This window comes from Lissotriton helveticus, chromosome 9, assembly GCF_964261635.1.
Source record: "Lissotriton helveticus chromosome 9, aLisHel1.1, whole genome shotgun sequence".
Classification (NCBI taxonomy): domain Eukaryota; kingdom Metazoa; phylum Chordata; class Amphibia; order Caudata; family Salamandridae; genus Lissotriton; species Lissotriton helveticus.
This window is the reverse complement of record NC_136070.1, coordinates 121,230,808-121,249,480: the sequence shown is the minus strand read 5'-3', so window position 1 is coordinate 121,249,480 and position 18,673 is coordinate 121,230,808. Positions and strand designations below refer to the sequence as shown.

General features: G+C 44.4%; 1 protein-coding gene across 2 annotated transcripts in view; it reads right to left on the bottom strand.

The window, feature by feature from the left end:
- The window catches only part of PLEKHH1 (pleckstrin homology, MyTH4 and FERM domain containing H1), a 375,057-nt gene that overhangs the window by 209,658 nt on the left and 146,726 nt on the right, over positions 1-18,673 (bottom strand). For both annotated transcript variants that reach the window (XM_078659588.1, XM_078659589.1), the window contains exon 6: positions 15,003-15,084. In XM_078659588.1, coding sequence (XP_078515714.1) covers positions 15,003-15,084 — 82 coding nt within the window. The remainder of the gene's footprint in view (positions 1-15,002; positions 15,085-18,673) is intronic.

Here is an 18,673-nt window from a genome sequence, read left to right as displayed (position 1 = left end):
AAAAGCATTCCTAGAGTTGAAAGAGAAAAAATGGCGCGCCCCAGCACTAGGAATGAAAGTTTATTTGAAAGAAAATACACTAATTTGCAGTGAGAGGGAGGGCTGCGCTCTCTCATTGCTTATTCAAAAAGATGAATGTTTTCAAGGGTCTGTGATGTATTGCCCAATGACCTTTGACCCTAGCTTCACAGAAATGTCAGCAAATGAATTGGATTATGATGAAACTGAATATGAGTGTCTAAATATCATGAAAATATGCATAAAGCCAAATTCAGACTTGAAGGATGAACATCTGAGTCAGCCCAACAGTGTCCTTTTTGTAGATGGCCCAAGTTTGAAAGGTGACACATTAAAAGCAGCACATGCTGTGCTCCTTATACATGATGTTGTCAAAGCTTCATGGCTTTTAGTAATTACCCCAGCCCAAAATTCGAAATTGATTGCCCTTACCATAACATGCAGTATATCTGCTCAATTGGGAGTCACTGTAGTCATGGGAGAGAGAAATGCTAATTCAGTTGCACAAATTTGTGTTCTGTTAGCATGTACATTCTATGGAATCTTCACAGATGAATTAAAAGAGGCTCAAGAAAATGTTTTTGAAGCAGCACAACAGGGTTGTATCAGAACTGTTTTTGAGAGAAATGACAACTGCATAGTGGCAAATGTGTTATTGCAAAGACTGATGCCCAGGTATAGATTGCCAGTTTCTCTGAAATCAGATCATAATGTGGTCTCAAAGATAATGAGTGCAGAACAACAGATTGGACAATAAATGGATTGTAGCTATCTGCCTGAAGTGTCAAGCATAATAAAACAACACAATGGCAGCACTGAGTTACCTTTTGCAAAAGACTGTGTTTCAGCAACACTAAAGTGGCTTGAAAATGCATATGCAAATGCACTTGTGGAAAACACTGAGGAGAACACTAGCCATTGCTGTGTAGGTCTGGTTGATGTACAGTGTGCAGTTTCTCACCAGATTGCAGCTGCTACACAAGATCTGCATAATGGATGGTGCAACGGTTTTGATCTGAGAGATGCTGTGGTGAAACATCTGAATCTGATCAAAGTGAAAATAAGAGTGAAAGGCCTTGGTTGAAAAAGTGCAAAGGATTGATGGTGCTCTGCCAGAGTTTCTCAGCACCTAAGTAGTCTAATTTGCATGGAAAAAGTACAGAATGCCACACTTTATGAGCCATTCTGATGGCAAGCTGATGACACAGAGCAAAGAAATGCTGAAACTGTCATGTTGAATTCCTTTTTTATTATTTTAGTTACTTATTTTAAAGAAGACTAACTGTTCCAAGAAGCTACTTACAGATCTCTGCACTAAAACATTTGAGCTTGGCTATATATGATCTGATTACAGACCAAACTTGTGTTTGCCTTAGAAATAGAAGTAACATTCTTATATGCTCAGCTTTTGCAATTTAAAAAAAAATAAATAAAAAAAATAAATAAATAAAAAAAAATTGTCACTTATGAAATGAAATATGTGTGATGAATTATAAATCATTTTATTATGATTTGAATTATCAAGAGGGTGGATTGATGGAGCAGATTTCATCTGCAGTCATGCATTGTTTTATTTTTTGTGCTTCAGATAGGCTGCATTTAAATTGCCACGCACATTTTGGTGCAGGTTAAAAAACATGGCACATGAAAAACATGAAAAGTGAGGCCTATTCACTTCAGACTGAAAATGCTTTTGCTGAATTAAATTAACATGTGTTTTTTTTGCAATGTAGAGAAAAAGTGGCCTTTTTACCTTTGAAGATTTTTAATAGAATGTGTTTCTCTCTTCCCAGCACATCCATGTAAACTAAATGTATTATTCCTGTCTTAATAGACTTTGACTTGTTGCATATTTTGATAAACATTTTCAGTTAATAACACCTCTTTTTATAATGTGTGTGAATTAATAATGCACTTGGGACACATAATGGACTGATTTACATGAAATTAATATTATCTTTGTGTTTGTTTTATTTTTGGGGCCTACACAAAACATGGCTGCCTGTGAATCCATCAAGACTATGGCTTGCAATTTAATGAGAAGGGAGCATGCGCAGACTGTGGCAGCTTTCCTCATGACAAAAAGTCAAGGACAACCTGAATTCTTGTCATTCTGCCAATGTACCAGTTAGTTAAAAGTGTCCATCTACTGCGCTGAGAAGGAAGGAAAGATGAATTAGATTGAAACATTTTTCCTAGTAAATGTTGCAATGTTTATAAATGTAGTTATTCATGTATGCTTCTTTTGTTAAGACTAGTGAAGTCAGGTTTTTAGAATGAGTCAGGGAAGTGTGACCTCATTGCCTTTATGATTGACCAATCACGTAAAGGTTTTACTGAAAAATGTTACATCTTTGTGTACTCTGCCAATAATTATGGTATAAATACTGTCCTCTCTGGATGGGAGCTGCCACTTCTTCTTTTTCTCAGCTCAGCTGGCTTCTATGGGTTAGGTACGAGAAACGTCCCGGGAGATTGCTGAAGGGCGGGCTTGCGTCCGAGGAGTGTCAGGGGGAGGTTTCTTGCTTCCACGTCATATCTTGGCACTTCATTGCCACATTCCTTTGAGGCCTGTGAAGGGCGGGCTGCTTTCCTCTTTAGACACAGACAGACAGAGAGTGCAGTGGATCAGGATAGGATTAGATGCTAATATGTTTTGACTAATTAATTAGGTCTGAAAAGATTTATTTGATTTATGCATTTATTTCTCTTAATAGCATATTTTTGCAAACTATTTAAGTACTGATTAGCTTTGCAAGACTATTTTTCTTAGAAACTCTTTAAGACTTTTGCGCCACATTTTTCATAACTACATGTAATGCTTATATGCAGACTGTAATGTGTTCTGTATTATTGATATTTTTCCTGTTTTCCAAATTCTGTAACCTGATTGATATTTTACTAATGAATAAAGGGTCAGAGAAAAATTAACTTTTTGACTAGAAAATAAAACCATTTAAAATAATCAACAACTCTCTTTATTGGCTTACAATAATAATTGTATTTTGACTGTTCATCTTTATTTAAATTTCTCCTGATGGTAATACATGGTGTGAAGGGCCCAACACCTTTTGAGCGGTAAAATAGAGGTAGCATGAGGGTTTTGCATTGAGAAACTACCAGAAGAAATTACCGATCTCCATCACTACTCACTACTCTCCACTCACTACTATACTCACTACTCACTACTCTACCTTCTACTCACTACTCTACTCACTACTCTACTCACTACTCTGCTCACTACTCTGCTCACTACTCTCCACTCACTACTCTCCACTCACTACTCTCCACTCACTACTCACTACTCTACTTTCTACTCACTACTCTACTCACTACTCACTTCTCTACTCACTACTCTGCATTCACTACTTTACTCACTACTCTACTCTACTCACCTCACTACTCTACTCACTACTCTACTCACTACTCACTACTCTGCACTCACTACTCTACTCACTACTCACTACTCTACTCACTACTCACTACTCTGCACTCACTACTCACTACTCTGCACTCACTACTCACTACTCTGCACTCACTACTCACTACTCTGCACTCACTACTCTACTCACTACTCTGCACTCACTACTTTTGATAAAAGTGCTAATTATGAGGCAGATTATGTGGCCAATGTGGCAAGTTCATAATTATGCTGTAAACCCTGCATCCAAAGTGACAGAATTGCATATTTTTCTGACCCTCGCAATTTTCTATTGCTTTATTAACATGCCATTTGTGAAAGGCAAACAAAACGTGAACATTCTAGTTTCAAACAGTGTCCATAGTTAGCCGCACACTTGAACGAACAACTCCAACAATGCCTCCCTTCTGGGAACAGAACTTGTTTTTGACAGTGCAAACTGTACCTTTTATTTTAGTAAAAATTATACACCCCTCTCTATATAATGAAGGACTGTTCTGTCATTTTACTGCGAGCAACCAAACGACATAGTCCACTATGTTAATTACTATGTTCAATGTAAAAAAATCCGTTTGGAAAAATGAAAAAAAATATTTTGAAGCGTGACTTATGTACCAAAAGCGTGAAGAAGAGTGACACGTGGAGTTGATTCATATCTGTAGACCAGAGTGAAGATGTCTGATTCTGATGCAAAACTAGCATGTTATGTGTGTAGCAGAAGTAGCATCTCCGACCCCAATAACACAACAAACACCGCTCACCTATCAAACCGCGCGTGACATGCAGGCAGTCAGCTGTCTGTTGATTCCTCTTTGAGGTTGGTGTCACGCATTTACAGCAGCAGGCGGAGTCATCCATGTCGTGTTCGTTTTATCCCGAGGAACCCACCTTCGCCGTTTCGGGGGCTTGGTGTACTGTCCACACTTGTTTTTACAGCCCTACAGACGGACAACATAAAGATACCAAGCCTGCAGTATCTCCTTTCAACAGAACATCCGTTAAGATAACTCACAGGGTAATGCGCCCCCTGCAGCGCACTGCAGGTGACACGAAGGTTCTGCTTTTGCAGGGATAAACTGCCTGAATGCAATTCAGTTGAGAAAAGTGGTTAAGTGACATTTCATTTCCATCACTGGCAAACGGCAAATTCAACGAAAGTAACTCGACATAAAAACACGTAATTGTTTTTCTCCTCTTACACATCGCACACGTATCTCTCCTTTTTGGAGCAGTGCAATAGTGTTTGATGCTTCCTCGCTGTGGTGTCTTAGGAAGCCCATATTCACAGTAAATATAGCGCGTTTTCAAAATAAAGAGCCAAACACAAGTTCTAACAGAGCTTTAATTCTTACTGCCAAGATTTACAAACCTCTCTGTTTGAAATGCTTCATAAAAAAGGCATGTCCCTTTGCAGCGCTTAATGCTAGCTGACCCGCATCTAGGCGCCACAATGATTGGCGCATATGAATCAAGAAATCGAAGTCATTTTAAGTGAGGGAGTCACAGCTCGAAAAACAACATGTCTCGCAAGTTAGAAACGAAACCCACACAGAAATGTACGCACAATATTGGAGCCGGCTTGCACTGATATATTGAAATTGCATTTATATAGCGCTTCCTATTTGGCAGCATTTTGAAACTCCTGTGCAAGCTGATTCAGATTGCACTGCGCCCTTAAAGCACCCCTAGCTCACAAGGCGCCATGCTACAATAGGTAAGCTGTTTTTTTTACCTTTACATTTTGTCTTCTCTTCTTTCAAACAATTCCTAGTGCTACGCGTTAACAACAATCTGTAGACATGTTTTTTACTACCTCAGACCTAAGTTCCTGTTACTCATTTTATGTCGTTGATACATTTCGAAAAGGATGCTGGTTTCTTTGGAACGTTTGCAAGTTACAACTAATAGAACAATGCATTCAGAACTGTGTAGGCAGCTCAGGAGAATAGTGTACCTGCTGCAGAATTCCGTATGAAGATTCAAGCCTTCATGCTTCTGAGGTCGATAAAATCGAGTGTCCCTGATTTATAAACCAGCGCTTCTCCGTTGGACAGCGAGCGCTGGTAGTCACAAGGCAAAGACAACCGATTAATAAAATGAAAATCAGTATTTATTGTCAATAGCTGACTAATACCCCTTTGTGCATGAGTGTGGGTTAAATATGTGTACATTGAATTCAATACTAAGCCTCTGGGATGGGTGGGAACAAATCGACATGCTCGCCGAACGCAAGATTTATCCCCCTGACAGCTCCTCGGCACTGGAACAGTAAAACTCCAAATGAAAGAAGCAAGCTGCCGAAACCGCGATAAACCCATTCATCCCCTGAATAAATATGCTCGGACTTGCACCCACCCACAGGAGGCGCAAACAAACACCGAGGCCCTTAAAACCACTTTTAAAGCTGCACGACCTCCACCGCTTCCCGCCCGGTGCGCGTGCCAACTGTAACATGATGCCACGGCCATGTGTGTGTGTGTTTATGACTTTTTGTATGCAATGCCATGGTGAACGCGCTCGCACCATCTGGATTGCATTACACGGGCACTCTGACAGCTCCTAATTAAGATTAATCACTCGGCCGTGCTCGTTCGCGCACACAATATGCCACATCGGCCACGCGTAAATTACTTATAGCCTATCAGGTCAACGCTACAAAAAAAACAGCACAGATTAGACGAATCACTAGGCAGATACCAGAAAACACTAAGGAATGTGCCTGGAAAGAGCCCTTTCTGAATTCCTTCTTCTTTTGAACGCATAAGTTCTCGGGAAGCTCCGCCTCCCCACTTCGTGGAGGCGGAGGCCCGAGCCCTAAAAAGGGGATGTGCAGTTACAATATCATAAGTTATAATACTGGAGACCATATTTGGAAGATTTAGTAAAACTTAGACCTATAGTGGCGTGGTTAAAAATATGGATAAACCCGGATGCGCATTTAAGTAGAGAAATACTATTGGACTGCCTAGGTAGGACCCATTCAATGCGCATCCCCTGGCTCAAATACGTGAAAAATACCCTGGAGGAGATAGGGCTGGGGAATCTTTTCACGAACCCTGCCATTATTTCAGCACAGCACAAGAAACTAGTAGGGGAATTATTTTTGGGGCAAGAAACCCAACGTCGAGCTGATGCTGAAGGAGTGAAAAAGACTGTAAGGGCCCATGGATTGGTAAAAAGTGTGGAGGGTATGGAGCCTTACTTATTTCTTCTGCATAATGCACAGGACAGATTTTTAATGTGCCGTCTCAGACTGAATCTGCTCCCCTTCATGTTGGCTATACCTGCAGGGTTTACCTCATCTATTGAGCAGAAGGGTCCCTGCGGCTGCGACAATCGGTCTCCGCAGGATACCCTTCACTTTGTTTTGCTTTGTCCCTATTTTTCCATGCCCAGGCGTAGATTCCTTGTAAATATTTTTAAAAAAGCGCGACTGGAACACGCCAGGGATGCCCTAGTATTTCTGTTAAAAGCCTCTGACCCATTAACGCTATGTAGCATTCTGAATTTTATTAAAGTCGCTATTCGTTTAAGACAGACAGGCGGAGATGAATGAAAAATTGTGAATTTGTATTTATTTGGCCCTTTGTTGGCAAATCTTTTTACTGTATCAATTATGTACAAGGATCCCAATTAGTATTTAATAATGTTTTATTCTTATTTGTGTATATAAATGTGCTTTTATGGTGTTTTTTATTCACCGAATAAAGATTCTTGAATTGAATTGAAATATAATACTGGTAAAAAAAATAAAGCGAACAAAAGAAATAAAAACAAATCTTTAATCAAAAGTGACTGTGGGATGAAATACAGCATAATCTGTATGCTGCCATCCTGCACCCCAAATTGAATGGTCCTAATAATTTATTTCTCTAAATATGGGCTGGAAGTAACAATGAGTATTATTTGTTAGGGACATAAAAAACCTTGATCACAGAAAACTATGAAAAGAGCCTCCATTCTGTGGCTTCCAAGTGGAAGCCATAAACATAAGTGTATCCCTAAGTAGGAGAATCCCACAGTGAGCCATGGGTCAGGAGTTGATGTGTTCACCTGACCTGTCTCGTGTGTTAAAATATATCCAGTCACTGCCTGCTCTAGTGCAAGCACAGTTGAAAATATAACTTCTAGGGTAATCTTAGGAGCGCGTAGAACACCTTTCGGACACCACGTATGTTTTCCATGTTATAGGCACTGTGCTAGTGAACAAGAGGGGAGCACTCAACTGTAAGGGTCTGACATTATGCCAATGCCCTTACAGTTCACCCGAAGGAGTACAGATGGAGAATGCCTATCCTAGACATGCCATTCATCCATTCGATCAAAGGCCCTGTTGGTAACTTACCAATTCAACACTGCAGGATCGACTGACCCCCCCTCCCCCCCACCCCTTCCTGCCCTAGGTTTGCCCTCTGCAGCTGTGGGCACAGAAAGGAAAGGCACGTAGAGGTGCACAGAGGAAGAAGGAAATGATGCAGTTGAAAGAGGTGGGCTTTTTGAAAGTTAGGATGGCTTGGATGGCACAGAATTGTTTAAAACTAAACTCCAGTAAAACAGAGGTTGTGCTTTTCGGCAAGAAACCTGTTTTCTGGAACCCCAGACTGTTGGCTGAACACCTTAGGACCACTGCCCTCCCCGACTAGGAAGGTGAAGAACCTGGGAGTATGGATTGATGATATTTATTTATTTATTTATTTAGCGATTTATAGAGCGCCTGGTGACCCGGAGGCATCCCCGCGCTATAAAACTTGTAGAGACCTGGGAGGGAAGGGGTACTATTTGGGGAAAAGAAGAGTTTTCAATTTTTTACGAAAGAGAAAGTGGCAGGGTTCCAGCCGCAGGCAGAGGGGGAGTGAGTTCCATCCTGAGGACGCTTTTACTGCAAAGCGTCGACCGCCGGTGCGTGCCTTCCTAAATCTAGGGACATTTGCCAAGCGCTCGTAATCCGAGCGCAGGAGTCTGGGGGCCTTGTATGGGGTGACCATGTCTCTCAAGATAGAAGGGCCTAGACCGTTGAGGAGTTTGTGGGCGGTACACAGAGCCTTAAATTCTATCCTCTGACGCACTGGAAGCCAGTGTAAGGCCTTGAGCGCTGGTCTGGCAGAGGCTCTGGAGGGGAGACTCATAAGGAGCCGGGCAGCCGCATTTTGAGTGCGCTGAAGTTTTGCCAGGGTAGATTCAGGGGCTCCAAGATAGAGAGTGTTGCTATAGTCTAGCCGAGCAAGGATCAGACCTTGAACCAGGAGTTTCCTTGATAGGGGAGGGAGTAGAGGAAGAATCTTGCGGATGAAACGCATGAGTCCGAAGCATGTTCCTGCTGTTTTGGCTGCCTGGATCTTCATCGACAGCTCAGGTTCAAGCCAGACTCCCAAAGTCTTGATTTCTTTTTTCGGGGTGGGCACCTCGCCAAAAACGTCTGGCCAGACCGATGGGGGGATGGTGGTCCATTTCTTACCCATGAGCATGACTTCGGTCTTCGATCCGTTGAGCTTAAGTGATGACTCGCACATCCAGTGGTGGATTTCCTGGAGGCAGTTCAACAGATTGTCTGGGTGGTTGTCAAGATGTGAGAGTGAGACGACCAGTTGCGTGTCGTCCGCGTAGCTCACTATCTTGATCCCGAATGGGGCGACGACATCCTCAAGAGGGGCCATGTATGCGTTAAACAAAGTGGGGCTTAGCGAAGACCCCTGGGGAACTCCGCTAGAGAGGGGCTGAGTGGGAGTTGCCGTCCCATACCTGGAACGAACGGTCTGATAGAAAGGATTCTATCCATGCGAGCGCGGTGCCCGCGAGTCCTGCCACGGCCAACCGGTGGAGTAGGACACGGTGGTTCACCGTGTCAAAGGCTGCACTGAGGTCCAGGAGGATCACTGCCACTGACCCTCCTGAATCCAGAATGCACCTTGCCTCCTCGATGACAGCGAGGAGGGCGGTGTCCGTGCCGTGGCCGGGACGGAACCCAGTTTGGGACCGACGCAGAAGGTTGTTGGATTCGAGGAACTGGGACAGTTGTACATTGACCAGTTTCTCGGCCATTTTGCTAATGCTTGGGAGAAGCGAGATCGGCCTGTAATTAGCCAGATCGGAGGGGTCCAGTTGAGGTTTCTTAAGAAGAGCTTTGACTACAGCACTCTTCCAACTCGGAGGGACAGAGCCTTGGGATAGCGAGATGTTGATCAGCTCCGTGATAGTGGGCACAATGGCAGGGGCCACTGTTTTCAGGAATCTGATGGGGGCGGGGTCAAGGGGGGAGCCGCTTTTCATCTTGGCCAGAGTCGTTCCTACTTCGTCCAAAGATACTGCCCTGAATGCGGTCAACTGTAGGTGTGGGATGTTGCCTGTATGGTTAGTAGGTGCATCCTTGTCCATATGGTTAGACAGACTGGGCGGTGGGAGGGAGGCTAGGATCCGGGCGATTTTGGAGTCAAAGTAGGTTGCCAGTTCATCACTTCTGTCCGGAGGGGATATGTTGGAAGAGGGGGGCGCTGGTATTTTCAGAAGTTCTTTGGCGATGAGGTAGGATTCTCTCGCCGAATTGGTGGAATTTTTTATTCTGGCGTCGTAGTGAGAGGCTTTAGCGAGCTTAAGGGTGGATTTATAGGTTCTCACCGACCTATGGTAGGCGTCCTTACTGGCATAAAGCCAGTCTTTTCTCCACAGTCGCTCCGCTTTTTTGCATTCTTTGCGGAGAGTTCTGAGTTCCGGGCTGTACCATGGGGCTGATCCTGTTTTCCCGTTTTTATCCTCACGGGTTTTTATGGGGAGGATAGAATCGAGGGAGGTAAAGATCCACTCCCTGAACTTTCTGTCCGCGGTGACCGGGTCTTCCGTTAGACTGGGGGTTGTAAAGTTCAGGGCTCTGGCCCAGTCCTCTGCAGGGAGTCTGGACCATGCCCTGTCCCTGGTATAGGTGGCGGGCTTGTGGGTTTTCCTGAATGCCCCTGGCAGAAGGATAGGGACCAAGAAATGGTCAGTCCACGGGAGGGGGAGGGACTCTTTGGTTTGTAGGGTGTGGATATTGGTAAACACTGGGTCTAGCAGATGACCCTTATTGTGTGTGGCTCCGGAGTTGGTAAGATGGAGGCCGTAGGCCGCCAGGTCTAGGATCAAATCGGCTGCCCCTATGTCTAGGGGGTCATCGAAATGGATGTTGAGGTCTCCTAGTATAGAGAAGTTGGAGGTAGAATGGGCCAGAGATGATATTGATTCTAGGAGAGCGCTAGCAAAAGGGCCAAAATGGCCAGGGGGACGATATACAAGGAGGCCTGACAGCGTACTTGTCGGTGCTAGCTGGATGGTAAAATGACAGCTTTCAGAGTCCAAGATGTGGGCATCATTAGTTCTACAGGAGAAGTGATCCCGGTAGAGGATGGCTAGTCCGCCTCCTCTACCAGAGGGGCGTGGTTGGGACTGGATAAGGAAGCCCGGGGGTAGGGCTAAGACCACGTCCGAGTCCGAGTGGTCAGTAAGCCACGTTTCCGTAAGGAACAGGATGTCCAGGTCGTGGTCTATAATAAGGTGTTAATGAGCAGAGCATGCATAGGGAGTGACCTGCAGTTCAGTGCAGCTAGTTTAAGGCCCGGGGGTGAGACGGGTGGATTGGTGAGTTGTAGCTGGACTGGGTGACAGAGTGTACAGCTAGTGAAAGGTCCGTCTAAATCATGCACATAGTTGCACGTGCTGTCGTTGGTGGGTCTGAGACTAAGGAGGTCCCGACGCGAGTAGCTTACCATCGTGGGAGCTGGCTCCGGCATGGGTTCTGGCCCTGAGCCCGGTCGTGCGCGGACGGGCGCAGACGGGCTCGCCTTAGGCGCTCCCACTGCGCTCGTCCGCTGCGCTTGCGTGGCAGGCACATTAGTAGAGAGAGAAGTGGGCGTGGCCTCACGTGTGGGCGTGTCTCCGCCTTCGAGCCGCGATGGCGGTTGAGGAAATTCCCTGGTGCAGCGTTAGGATCCGCTGTGTCAGGGGGTATCAGGGAGACTGCTCGGCGCAAGTGACAAGTGCTCGTGAGAATGGACAGTGAGCTATTAAAAACAATTTACAAGTTTTTTAAAAAATGCGATCAAAGTCCTCCGGCTTCCGCCTCAGAGGTCAACACAGTTTGAATGGCGCGCTATCAGTCAGCGCTTAAGTACGATTTCGAGGTGGGCGTGGCCTCACGTGTGGGCGTGTCTCCGCCTTCGAGCCGCGATGGCGGTTGAGGAAATTCCCTGGTGCAGCGTTAAGATCCGCTGTGTCAGGGGGTATCAGGGAGACTGCTCGGCGCAAGTGACAAGTGCTCGTGAGAATGGACAGTGAGTTATTAAAAACAATTTACACGTTTTTTTAAAAATGCGATCAAAGTCCTCCGGCTTCCGCCTCAGAGGTCAACACAGTTTAAATGGCGCGCTATCAGTCAGCGCCTAAGTACGATTTCGAGGTGGGCGTGGCCTCACGTGTGGGCGTGATACACTCAGTTTCAAGGACCAGGTGAACGCCGTGGCATCTACTACTTCATACATCCTTGGATCGTGTTAAAAATTATGCCACTACTACCTAAAGACGCACAACTAACGGTGGTCACTGCATTAATAATGTCCAGATTGAACTATTGTAATAGTCTTTACCTCAAGTGACAAGAAGGATCAATGAAACGCAGCAGCCAGACTCCTTACGGGCACTCCTAAGTATGTATCAGTCACAGCCGCGATCAAAAAACTTCACTGGCTGCCAGTTAGGAAGCGCACCCAGTTCAAGGCTCTATGTCTGGTCTTCAAAGCTCTTCAGGGAACGGGCCAGACTTTTTAATACAACACTTCCGCTGGTACTCACCAAAAAGGGCACTCCGGTCATCTGATGCTAAACTGGTGGTGATGCCCCTGGTGAAAGAAGCCAACTGGGGTTTTAGACGTTTTATTGCCAATGCAGCTAAGGCTTGGAGTACCCTTCCAATACATCTGAGACGCATGACCAATCTGATGGCCTTCAGGAAAGCATTTAAAAAAACTCGGCTTTTCACAAATTATGTTGCTCAATACACCAATTGCTTGATTCCCTGCTAGGTCTTCACCTAGCGCCAGGACACCTTTGGTAACAGCTGCGCTCTACAAATGCAATTAACATTAACAATAGGCTAATGGGCTGAAGACAGTGGCCGACAGGCTAGCTCAGTAAGCTGAAAGTTCATCACTGACAAATGCAGTGATCTTGAGGCATGGCCAGCTCAGTGTTCCATGCAACGGAAGTCATCAGATTACGTACCATAAAATTGGGTAATACAAACATCTGTAATTCACATTGCTTAGAAATTACAGAAATGTGATATAAAGGGCCATAACAGAATGATTTAAGGAATAATATTTTTATTGATTGGATTCCTCCATTCCAAAAATACATAGTTATTCTGAGGGTGCTTCAACGCCTCCCGCACACCTACTTGTTGTGCCTATGGAGCGGAGTGGATTTGGTTAGATTGGAGTGCAGTGGGATAGATTGGAGTGAGTGGTAGATTGGAGTAGAGTGGGGTAGATTGTGGTAGAGTGGGTTAGGGTAGATTGAGTTGAGTGGGGTTGATTGGAGTAGGGTAGATGTGGAGTAGATTGGAGTGAAGTGGTATATACCAGAGTGGAGTGGAATGGGGTAGATTCGAGTGGAAAGGATTGTTGTGAACTGGAGTGAGGCAGATTGGAGTGGAGTAGATTGGGATAGATTGAAGTGAGGTGGAGTGGAGTGGGGTGATGTAAAGTGGAGGGGCATGTCGTAGAGTTGAGAGTCAGAGTGCATTGGAGTGGAGGGGGTAACGTGGAGTGTTGTGTCAGAGTGGAGTCATGTGTCGTAGATTGGACTGGCATGGTATAGAGTGGAAGGGCATACAGTGCAGGAGAGTATTGTGAAGTGGTGTAAAGTGGAGTGGCACAGTGTGGAGAATGCATGGTGTTGTAGCGCACTGCCATTACAGTCAACACATTTCTAATAGAAATGACCATTACATTTGCACAGACTTTCAGATGTACTGAGTACAAACGATAAAGTTTGGAAATGTCATCACCTAGTTTATTGATGCATTTTTGATGGTATTTATGTATTTGTTTCCATCACACTTCAAAATTACAAATCAAATATGCTTCATTTGTACTTTCCTATTTCTGAAATATCAGCACATTTAATTTTTATTGTGTACTAGAAAAAAAATAAGATGCTACAGCCTCTCCTCTAACGCGGGTTTACACAGTAGGATTGTCACACAAATTGGCTCACTTTGAAGTCAGAGAAAGAAAAGTAAACACCAAGCTCCTTCAGAAGACAGAGCTGAACATTTGACCTCTGTCTCTGAATGCACAGCAAATGTGACAAAGTAAGAACAAGGTTTAAAGGCCTGTTCACAGAAAGCGAGTGCTCTGAAATTATACTGTAAAACGGCAATGTACCATGGAAGGGACAAACTTAAGCTGGACAACCAAAACAAAGCCAGCAAATAAAAAGCAAGCAACTGTGAATTATAAACCACAAAGCCAACAGTAAGCAATGGGTGAAATGCTTTTCCATGGAAGCTTTAAGAAAGTCCATAAGAAGTTGTTAGCAAACCAGACACCTGCGCTGTCTGGCAGGCTTCGACCTACAAAATATAACACAAAAAAATAACCATCGTTTAAAATTTCACAAATGCAGCAAGTTGGAATATCACATACAAACAATTTTCATGTGTTTCCATTAAACACATTTAAATTCCATAGACTTTCTAAAAAACGACTATGATCAATCATGTTCTGCTCATCTTCACTTGTTTCAATCAGAGTTTGCATAAAACACCGCACTCTAACTTAGAGCTTCAGTGACAAAACAGTAGAAATCCTATACATCCAGATGCTTATTTGCATAACAACAATACATTTTCATATCATGTCTTCCATTTTTAAGGGTTAAAATATGACGGTACTGTTGCACAACTTAATTGTTCTGCACAAGAAGTAAACAGGTCAGGAAGGCAGAATAATAAGGTAGAGAATGGGGCAGAATGCAACTAATTGGTCAGAGCACATAGAAAGAAACTTGATGATTAGACCCTAAGTGGAATCCTATTTTTAGCCAGGACTATAGCACATTATTCTAGGTAAAAAAGAAGGTCCAGAGATTCTTTTCCTGGATGATATTGCCAATTTGTGGTAGGAGGAGGCTAATTCTAGGTACTTGCTGTCCTCTTAATATAAGAAGTAATAATAAGAAGTGAGTGCATAATCCTCCCTGGTAAATATTAACATTCTTCCGATCGGTAAAAATCCAAAGGTCCAAGCAATTTTTGTTTTCTGCTTTTATTCTTCAGATTTGGATCCTGGTTTAAAGATTGTCATCACTTTCTGAAGGTTTACAGGAATAGTTTTATTTAAACGTTCAACAGCCAGTTTTCTGGAGGTCGCGTAACTAGTTAGCGTGGAGGAGTCTCGTTCGTTATCGGAATTAACCAGACAAGTCGCTCCACCAACTAAGTAACAGAGGCAACGCACATTCATGTCAGTGCATGTGTGCTTGAAACAATGGAATCTTGTTGTATGAAGTATTCCAGACAAGACTAAGGAAACCTTACCTTGAAAGGTGTCCTCAAGCGCTTGCAATTGTTCCACCTGCTTTTGATTCTGGATCTTCAGTTGGTAATTTTCCATCTCGAGCTAAGACAGGGAAAAAAAACATCCATGCATCATCTTGCCATGCTAACTGGTTTTTACGTGTGCATGTGTGCACATGCGTCTGTAATTTCCAGATACTTAACACAATATGGCTGTCGTGCAATCAATGAAACTCAAGTGGCCTTACCATACTGGTTCTGTTGTTAATGGTTTTCTTCTGGAGGTATATTGATTTATATTTCAAAAATTAACATATTGTAACATTTATTAGCCAGGTGGATACTTTGGCTATCTGGCTCCTGCTTCTTCTCATCGCCATCCCTGCATGGTCCTCAGATTATTATTTACTGCCTGCAGTTCTGTTCTAGCTCTCTGATTTAATCACCCTCTAGGAGGCACCCAACCCTGGTCCACCCTGCCTCTTGTCATCTCCTTCGAAGAGTTAAGCCTCAGAGTTTTAAACATATACTACTCTCTCTTCCTCTACTTTCTGTAATCGCCCACTACAGCCCAGATTATCAATGAGGAAAAGGATCTCGGTTAGAAAGAGTATCCGCCAGAAAGAGCCTTGTCTTATTCTGATTCCTCACCTTAGAATGGATATGGGAGCATTTCTTTACTCCAGGGGACCCCCAAAAAGGCAGATTGTCCACTAGATGGCACTTGGTATAATAAATTCAAAAGTTTAAAGCCTATTTGCGGTCCAGCCAATGAAGCCTCTCCTCCTCCTCTTTCGAAGAGTGAGGTGAAGAAAAAACACTGGCAGAGTGATGGATTGCCCAACATGGAAGTGACTTTTGGTTAAAAATGGTGCCAGAGTCCTCAGCACCAGCTTATCCAGGAAATAGGTAGTGGAGAGCGGCTGCTCTAAAAAGTGTTGGAGGTTCACTCATGCAATGTGTTGATGTAACCGCAATGAGGAAGACTGTTTTAAGGCCAGGAGACGTAGCGAACAGTTCTGCATCAGCTCCAAGGCAGTACTCATAAGAAATATCAATACCATATTAAGGTCCCACTGTGGCACAACCAACAGATTGGGAAGGAAAAAGTCTAACAAACCTATAATAAACCTTAACGCAACAGGTGAGTAAAACAAGGACGGTGGGTCTGGAAAACATAGACCAGCAGAAAAATAACCATTTATAGTGCACTCTTCAAGGCTTTGCTGGAAGAAAGATGAAGCAAACAACAGGAACTCAAGCAGCTTTGCTTGTAAGGTGTAAGTCTTGCGAATGCCTACACAAGCCACTCATTTTTCCAAGCCCCCGGCATAAATGGATTTTGTGGAAGGGCATCTGGGGCAAAGTGGCAGACCAAGCACAGGCAATTGGAGCTGCTCAATTTCCTTGCATCTAGGTGTAGATTACACAAATTTGGTGGTGGATCCTGCCTTGTTGTTGAGCCAAAGGGTACTTCTAAAGTGGCAGCCTGATTGGGGGACAAATGCTGATGCCCAGAAGGTCTGAGTATCACACTCTGGTGGCCAAATCCAGAACCATAGGATGACCTGGGATGCTGGTTCCTGAGCTTTTTCAGAACTTCGGGTACAGAGGCAGGGGCGAGGTGTTTAACAGTCCTGTGTTCCTAATGAGTTTTCTTGCAGAAACCCAAATGCACAAAACTTTCAACAGTGTGTATTCACAACAGTAGCAAAAAGATGTAGCCAGTTTTCTCCACACTGCTGGGCGATGTCCTGCTGCATCTCGGGATGTAGATGCCACTCATGATCTGCCAGACACCACCTGCTCAAATTGTTTGCTCTGGCATTCAGGGCCCTGCTAGGTGGCTTGCGACTGGTAAAATGCCCTCACGCTCCAAGCACCTCCAAGGGACAGAGCCTTCTGAAACAGTACCCAGGACCTTTCTCCACCCGGCTTGTTGCAGTATTACATTGAGGTTGTGTTATCATGAGAAGCTGCACCAGCTCCTCTTGATGGACAGCACAAAGGCCTTCCAGACTTCAGAGCCAGAGTTCCCTGATCTTTGTCTACTCAGCCCAGCAGAGAAACGTCCATCACCAAAGTCAGGTCTGGGCAGGGAAAGGTGAGGGGCCTGCTATGGGACTAAATGTGTTTGAGTAGCCACCTCTGCAAATCTTGCACTGTCTCTTGTTAGAACAGAATAGCATCAGACATACTGTCATGGTGCTTTGCTCACTAAAACTTCAAATCCAATTACAGAGCTTCAAATATTGGGATCATAGCCAAATATCGTGGCCTCGTTGCAGTAGAGGGAAAGCCCTGGACTCTACTGTGTCCAGGACTGCCCCAAAGAATGTAACCCAATGAAAAGTAGTCAGGTGGTACTTTGCCTCATTGATAGCGCCTTAACAAAGTAAAGAGGTTTACCTTCATCCAGATGTGTTCAACGACTAACCGTGTCAAGCCCACCTTCCACAGCTAGTCGTACGAGAATATAGATTTCCTTAAGTTCCAAAGATGGGATGCAACGGCCACCATCACCTTCCTTAACACTGAGGGTGAGGCCAAAGGTGAGCACAGCAAACTAAAAATGCTACTGGCCTACCCAGAATAGCAGATAACACCTGTGGGACTGCAGGATGGGTTTATGAAAATACATATTCTGCAGGTCCAAGAGTACCAATCCAGTCGCCTAGGTCCAGAGAAGACGGGGTCTGGGCCAGCGGAGGTATGTTGAATTTGTCATTCCGCAAAAAGGAATTCAGAGGTAGAAGGTCCAGAAGAGGCTTAAGGCCCCAGTCCTACAGAATGAGGAAACGGCGAGTGTTACATCCACCCTCTCTTTCTGATTTCAGCACCCTCTCAGTAGCACCTTGGAGAGCAACAACCGCACCCCTTGCAACAGAACAGATAGGTGCTTTTCCTAACTTCTCTCTGCTGTAGAAGGAATAGTGGAGATGGTGGAGAGAAAAGGCAGGGTATGGTCATTTTGAATGATTTTAAGACCCATCTACAAGACTATATGAATCTCCTACATGGGAAGAAGTGTTGAATCCTAACCCTCACTGGTTAGGCATGCATTACTAAGGGCAAACTAAAGTGGTTTGGTGTCCGTTGTAGCAGGGGAAGAGGATGTGTAGGACTGCTGTCCCTGCTGGCCTGCGTGCTGCTTGCCACATGTACCTCAATGGCTTTGTAAGGAATGGGCTGCCTGCTGCATCACTGGTTGGGAATGTTAGCTGTCTATACTAGCAGGGGTCAACAGCCCCAAACAGTGCGCATAGGCCCTGGGGTCCTTAAAGTGCTCTATGGCAGAGTCGCATTTTTATTCAAAAGATGGTACCCATTAATAGTCATATCCATGACGGAGGCCTAAACCTCGTCAGAATATCCTGTGGAACACATTTGTGCATGTCAAGAAAGGACAACACTGGTACTGGTTGCCTTACCTAAGCAATCAGTAATGTCCAGACGTGTGGATAACAAATGGCAACGTCCTGTCCATCATGGATCGTCTGGGCCACAGAAGTCCTAAGATCAATAAGATCTTGCTCGCCAAGTCCAAAACGGCATGTGTTTAATGACACAGCAAACAAACAGCATTTACAGAGCACGGTGCTATAATGGCGGAAGAAAATGTGCGTGCCAAAAGAATCAATTCTCTTGAACTCCCTATCTGGAGGAGGGGTTAGAAACGAGTTAAGAGTCAC